We start from the raw sequence: 7,285 nt of genomic DNA, 5'->3' as shown, positions 1-7,285 counted from the left end.
AAAATAAGTTTGAAATAACTAACTAACTAAAACAGTAATAAGTAATGAGTAATAATAAGCGACACATTTATTTTATTTTATTCAAGTGATACATTATAGAAAGATGAGAGGATGTTTGAAATGATTATACCAATACAATTTTATTTTTATTTTCTCCAAGACGCAGTCTGAACCAATTTTTGATGGTTATAGGGTGCAGTACGGGAGCAGTCATGTAGATGGCGGTAGAAAGCTTTCAAACCTCTGAGGCGCTGGACGACCACAAAGGGAAGAAGAAAGGCGTTTGAGTGTTGCCAGATTGGGCCAGATTTCCCGCCCAATCTTGCACTCTTGGCAATCTTTGCGCCAGATTAGGAGGGAAATATGCCCCAATCTGGCAACACCGTAAATCCCCAGGAAGAAGAGAAGCACTGGCAAGAGAAACAAGTAGGACGTTTGTGTTATTATTATCATACTGAAGTAGGGCTTACCCTTATATTGCATGCATGGGCTTAATGCTTACATGCATTTTGGTTTCAACTGTTTAATATAATCGGAATATATGCAAGCACATTAAGTAGTTATTAGGCTTTTGGGTTTAAAACCCACTTTAAATGGACTACGAACAGGGGCGCCCCTATACGGGAGAGGGGCGCAGAGGGCTGACCGGGCCCCCCTCTAAAACGACAGGCCACGCCCCCCTCTACTGATTTACTGTTAAAAATCCCATATCATGCTTTTTTAGGGTTAATAATTGCATTTGGGGCTACTACTAGAATAGGGTTACATGCCTGTATGTTAGATGTACCCCCCATTATTCTCACACTATTACTTTCAGCAAAAACGTTTTGTTTTGTATCGTGTCACTTTAAGGCCCGCCTCACGAGTTGCCCAGTTTGCTGTGATTGGTCAGCACACCCACTCTGTTGCGATTGGTCGAACACTTTGCGTGTTCGTCTGCAAATTCACCCAAACAAAACAGCCCAGCAGCAGTTGAAAACACAGGATAAGATACAATGCAATAAAACACATAGTACTAATGAAAGCAAAAATAGATGCTAGAGTAAATGCTAAAGTAAAGACAAATAGAACTAACAGGGCAAACAAAAACTGACGGTATAAACATTATAAATTATAAAGTTGCAGTATCAGTACTTCAAAGTATCTTAAGGTGTTTTTTCCCATCCTGTGTAAACGACTGTCTCTATTTGTTTGTTTATTCCAGGCAGCAATGGCGGTGCAGATAGCGATACTGGACTGTGACCTGCTTCTCCACGGGCGAGGTCATAAGACCATGGACCGGTTTGACCTCGACTCGGTCTCCGACCAATACCTCCTGACGACATTCGGTTTCCCCAGAGAGTTCATCCTCTATCTGGTGGAGTTGTTGAGAGGGGTAAGGTCTCTTTACAGGGGACATATTATGCAACCAGCTATGTGTGTGATTTGCCGTTACAAGCCGTTTTGAAAATGTGCAGCTTCTGACATTGCAGGTGGGCGTGTCCACCAGCTAATCACACTCACACCTGGTGGGTGTATAGTATATATATATATATATTAGGGGTGTAAAGATGATCCGATATGTATCGGTATTCGTTTTTAACCTGTAAGATACAGCTACATGGATTCGTGCAGTCTTGTATTGATATAAACGTGACATGAACCCGGCTGCTCCCGACCAAAGATTTTGCTAGTTAACTAGAATATGTTAGTACAGGCCATTAGTTGAATAGTTATTGCACGTTTATTATATGATTTTGTTATATATATATTTTTAAATTCTTTGGGGCATCAGAAAATGGTTTGAGTTCCAGGGCTGAGAAATGTGTTGTGTATGTACTCATCGCGATCATCGTAAATGTGGCTGCAGCGATGCATCATGCATCGCCGTTGCATCCGTATCGATCGATGAAAGATTGGAGCATGAGTTACAGAAAAATAGAAGAAATGACAAAGTAGAAATGCGTCGCGAACGACTGCGTCACCGGAGAAAGAGCGTTTTTTTTATGGTGTCCTCAGTGTGTGCAATCACTGAAATATTTCACTATATGAGACAAACCACTTATTTTCACAATAAAGTGTTGTCATGTTCATGCATCAAGTTGTTTTCGTTATTGACAACCATTACATACCATGATAATTGATCATGGTAAAATGTGCACAATGATAATGTGAATGTGCGCAATGATAAGAACTCTTTCAGAGTGCTTTCAATTATTGAACTGCATCGAATCGCATCTAATTGAATCGTACTGAATTGTTTGTTATCAACATGTATCTTTTCTTGAATCGTACCGTGACCATGTTGCTAAACACGAATCGTATCGTCTTTTACATGAGGGATTCACACCCCTAATATATTTATAATAATGAAAATGTATAATTTGCACCCCGGTTTTTCAAAGGTTCTGTGCCGCCGCACGCAGCGGTCTCGCGCCATCAGCCCCGAGGTGCAGATCCTGGCTGCGCTTGGCTTCTACACCTCGGGCTCCTTCCAGACCTCCATGGGCGACGCCATCGGCATCAGCCAGGCCTCCATGTCCCGCTGTGTGACCAACGTCACTCGGGCGCTGGTCAAGAAGGCCCCGCAGTTCATCTCCTTCAACAGGTCTGGGGAAGTTCAGATTCAAGAGATTGAAAATGAAATCAAAATAAGTAATATTTAACATTCATTTATTGTATATTTTCTTTTATTTCATTTGACCTAATTTGATCCTCTATACTAAATGCACCGCGGGTCAAAGACAAACTAAATTTCTGTTCTTCTATTTGTCTTGTACTATTTGTTGTAACGGACAATAAAGCTGACTTTGGCTTTGAAAGGTCTAAATTTAATTAAACATATATATGACGTATTATGTTAAAACTTATATAGTACTTTATTCTATTTTAAGCACAGAAACACAACAACAACAACATGTCACACAAACATTTCACTGGATGTATATAGCAGTGAATTGTTTGTGTGACATACGCTGTATTTCTGTGCTTAAAATATAAATGAAATACATTAGAATAAAATACAACATAAATTTTAATGGAAATAGAAACACAAAATAAATAAAAATTGTATTTGTACATCAAATCAAGTGCGTACTTGTAAGAGAGACACAATTTGCGGATCTGAGTTGTATGTAATAAATATCTTGGATTAGCGTTTGTACGTTTATACGGTGGCGCTAGTCTGCCTCTCCCACACACAGCGCTGATTCGCTGGTTGTGTGCTAGCAGCAAGCACAACCAATCAAAGGCTCTATTCCTGAGGCGCCAACACTCTCAGACTTTACTTGTTGAATCGGTTCCAACACAGCTGAACACATGGCACACATTTGCTCCTGAATACGTCTGAGTCTCCCCAAACGTTTCAGACGGCCAATGGCTGGGCCGGTGTGTTCCAACGTCTTAACAGCGCCGGTCTCCCGGCTCCTTCCTCCCCCAGGGACGCCGGCACCAGGGAGCTGTCCGTCCAGGAGTTCCAGAGGGTGGCCGAGATCCCGGGAGTCCACGGAGTGCTGGACTGTGTTCAGGCGAGTGGCATACGGAAGGTGGGGTCTTGATGGGGGCGGCATGCGGGTAGAGCGCATTGGCTGGTAACCGGGAGGTTGCTAGTTCGATCCCCGGCTCCCCCTAGCAGAGTTTTGAGGTGTCCCTGAGCAAGGCACCTCACTCTGACTCGAACTTACAATAAGTACATTTGTCAGAAGAAGTAAAATAATATATCGCTGTCGGTACAGTAAGGATGTTCATAAAACCAAGTGCCGATCACTAACAATCCCGTATACAACAGAGATAGCTAGGGTAAGATGATACACAACTAAGTGCGACAAACAATGAGAGAGAGAGAGAGAGAGAGAGAGAGAGAGAGAGAGAGAGAGAGAGAGAGAGAGAGAGAGAGAGAGAGAGAGAGAGAGAGAGAGAGAGAGAGAGAGAGAGAGAGAGAGAGAGAGAGAGAGAGAGAGAGAGAGAGAGAGAGAGAGAGAGAGAGAGAGAGAGAGAGAGAGACTCACCCCTTCCTCCGCCCTCCTACAGGTGGCGATCAAGGCCCCCAACAGCGAGGACTCGTCCTACGTCAACCGGAGGGGCTTCCACTCGGTGGGCTGCCAGCTGGTGTGTGACGCCAGGGGGCTCCTGCTGAGTGCCGAGACCTGCTGGCCGGGGGGGCTGCAGGACGCCGAGGTCCTGGAGAGGTCCGCCGTGGGCCAGGCCATGGAGACGGCCGCCGAGGACGGCTGGCTCCTGGGTGGGACACAGTTTTTATTATGAAAAGACTGTTTCACAAAGTGCCTTTATTATAAAGGTAGTGGAGGGGGGGGGGGAGCTGCTGGTTCGAGTCTGGGGGCGGGTCCTGCCATGACGGGCAGATATGAAGCAGTTTCTCTCTCTCTCTCTCTCTCTCTCTCTCTCTCTCTCTCTCTCTCTCTCTCTCTACATCACATCCACTAGGCTGACTCTGTCCCCGTCTCCCCCCCAGGCGGCCGCCACTACCCCCTGAAGCGCTGGCTCCTCACGCCCGTGTCCCTCCCCTCGTCCCCCGGGGAGCTGCAGTACAACCTGGCCCACGCCGCCACCTGTGAGATCGTGGACCGCACCTTCAGGGCCATCCAGACGCGCTTCAGGTGCCTGGACGGATCCAAGGGATACCTGCAGGTCAGCCTGTCTGTCTAACTGCCTGCCTGCCTGTCTGTCTGTCTGTCTGACTGTCAGCCTGTCTGTCTGTCTGACTGTCTGTCTGTCAGCCTGCCTGTCTGTCAGCCTGCCTGTCAGCCTGCCTGTCAGCCTGCCTGCCTGCCTGCCTGCCTGTCTGTCTGTCTGTCTGTCTGTCTGTCTGTCTGTCTGTCTGTCTGTCTGTCTGTCTGTCTGTCTGTCTGTCTGTCTGTCTGTCTGTCTCGTCTTGTCTCGTCTCGTCTCGTCATCTCTCGTTTTCCCTCGCATGGTGTCACTACTTCTGCCGTCTTGACTCCACGGAAGCCTTCCGGGTCCATGCTAATAGGGAGTCTTAATAATAATCATATACAATGCAAAATAACAACTGAAAATATACAAACTAGACATTTAATTAATATGTCTCTCACTTCACTCAAACACACACACACACACACACGCACACCACCCTCATGCACTCACACACACACGACTGTGACCCCCAGGGTATTCATTTATCGTTAACGCTAACTAGCACCGGCTCAACAGGCCAAATATCTGTGACACCCGCCCTGACCCCAGTCCCTGAGAGGGCACGAGGAAAATATCTTTATCAGCAAGGAAGGAGACTTGAGAAGGAACGCAGAGAGGGACAGTCAGGAGTGCAATGGGGGCCATAACGGACCTATATACGTACAAGGCAAAACAATACAGCCTCACTCTCCTCACGCCCTCTCCCTGCAGTACTCTCCGGAGAAGAGCTCGTCCATCCTGCTGGCGTGCTGCGTGCTCCACAACGCCTCGCTGCAGTCCGGCCTGGACGCCTGGACCCTGGAGCGGAGCGAGGCCCCGGAGCCCCCCGAGACCTACGCACACTGCCCCGGGGGCCCGGACCCCGAGACCGAGGACAGGCGGCGGGAACTCATCGCCAAGCACTTTGGATGAGAGTCTCTCTCTGTCTCTCTCTCTCTCTCTCTGTCTCTGTCTGTCTCTCTCTCTGTCTCTGTCTCTGTCTCTGTCTCTGTCTCTGTCTGTCTCTCTCTCTCTCTCTCTCTCTCTCTCTCTGTCTCTGTCTGTCTCTCTCTCTGTCTCTGTCTCTGTCTCTGTCTCTGTCTCTGTCTGTCTCTCTCTCTCTCTCTCTCTCTCTCTCTCTCTCTCTCTCTCTCTCTCTCACTCTCTCACTCTCACTCTCACTCTCTCTCTCTCTCTCTCTCTCTCTCTCTCGGTTGTGGATGTTGGGGTTTGTGCGTCGTGAATTGGGGTGTGGTAGCAAATTCAGTCAGTGTGTATGAGAATGAGGGTGCTCTGTGTGTGTGTGTGTGTGTGTGTGTGTGTGTGTGTGTGTGTGTGTGGCAGGGGTGTTTTGGGGTTAGCTTGATGTAACTGCTGGCTATTAAAAGGTCTAAAAAGTGTGTGGAGACTTTTTCTTGTACTTTATTTATATTTTGTGGAAATGTGTGAAGGCATAATGAATTGCGTTGAAGATCAAGAACAATCACTCAAATGCTTGTAGCCCTTAATACAATCACTTTGAGAAAAAAAGATTTGATAAGTTGAATCTGTTAAAAGTGCATAATACCATTTTGACGATTAGTTACGTTAGCACAAAGAGCATGGAATATGTAGACTCGTCAAAAAAAAGAATCTCACTTAAAGTCAGATTCGGATATCTTTGTTTGGCTTTTGATATTTTTAGGGTGTGATTTTCATCCTAGATTTTCAAGCAGACACTTTTATCCACAAAGAAACTCCCCTTAAAGCCTGTGAATGTGACCTAAAAATGGTAGTCTTACATTTAGGGCATTTAGCAGACACTTGCAGCCAAAGTGACTTACAATAAGTACATTTGTCAGAAGAAAGAGAAACAAAAATGCATCTCTGTCGGTAGAGTAAGGATGTTCATAGAAATAAGTGCCAAGCACTAACAATCACTAGGTTAACCCAATCCCCATATACAACAAAGATAACTAGGATAAGATGCTACACTACTAAATACTCTAACTAAGTACGACGCACAATAAGTGCGTAGATTAAGTGCCAGGACGTACAACATACAATAAGTAGAAGGGGTGGGAGGGGGAGGCTATTCAGAGTCTATGTGAACTCTGAACATACTTGATTTATATTGTGTGGAAGTTTATAAAGGTACAATGAATTGCGTTGATTTATAGAACAAATGCTCGTAGACAAAAACAATTGATCAGTTGAATCAGTTAAAAGTAAACTCATTCTTTTCAATAATTGATAATAGCATGACAACAGAATAATTTGGACATTATAATTTTTGAGTTGAAGGATAAGTACACTTAACGTACGCACTGCCTTAATTCAATTTCAAGTTCAGTTTGGAAATCTGTGTTTGGCTTTTGATATTTTTGGAAACTGATTTACATCTCGTTGTTTAGCAGACACTCATATCCCAATATTGCAGCAGATTAATGGCATATTTCATCAGAATCTTTCAAATTCGTACACAAGCATGAAATTTGGCACAGGCTCACTTTTTGGGAAAAGGCGTTGGCCAACAAAAACATTTTTTCAAGAAGGCCGCTATTTCTGTCAAATTCTCATCATGTCAATCGTTCAAACAGTGATGTAGGCATAACATTTTGTGAAAATACTCTCTTAAGGATGTTTTTTTGGAAAACGGTGCTTGTCCCTCAAA

General features: G+C 45.0%; 1 protein-coding gene across 1 annotated transcript; it reads left to right on the top strand.

Moving 5' to 3' along the window:
- The first annotated feature begins 362 nt into the window (after positions 1-362).
- On the top strand, positions 363-5,630 carry harbi1 (harbinger transposase derived 1). The gene is made up of 7 exons (XM_056595014.1): positions 363-426; positions 1,205-1,375; positions 2,385-2,587; positions 3,419-3,506; positions 4,009-4,219; positions 4,451-4,626; positions 5,365-5,630. Exons 1-7 carry the CDS (start codon positions 364-366, stop codon positions 5,563-5,565), a joined length of 1,113 nt encoding a protein of 370 aa, XP_056450989.1. The 5' UTR covers position 363; the 3' UTR covers positions 5,566-5,630.
- The last annotated feature ends 1,655 nt before the right edge of the window (positions 5,631-7,285 follow it).

This window comes from Gadus chalcogrammus, chromosome 7 (assembly GCF_026213295.1).
Source record: "Gadus chalcogrammus isolate NIFS_2021 chromosome 7, NIFS_Gcha_1.0, whole genome shotgun sequence".
In the NCBI taxonomy this organism is placed as follows: domain Eukaryota; kingdom Metazoa; phylum Chordata; class Actinopteri; order Gadiformes; family Gadidae; genus Gadus; species Gadus chalcogrammus.
Note: the sequence above shows the minus strand (reverse complement) of the source record. Positions and strands in the feature narration are given on the sequence as shown.

Coding starts and splice junctions, on each gene's coding strand:
- harbi1 (XM_056595014.1), top strand. CDS start 364: ATGCCCCAATCTGGCAACACCGTAAATCCCCAGGAAGAAGAGAAGCAC. Junction 3,507..4,008: donor GAGTGCTGGACTGTGTTCAG/GCGAGTGGCATA, acceptor GCCCTCCTACAG/GTGGCGATCAAGGCCCCCAA. Junction 4,627..5,364: donor GATCCAAGGGATACCTGCAG/GTCAGCCTGTCT, acceptor CTCTCCCTGCAG/TACTCTCCGGAGAAGAGCTC.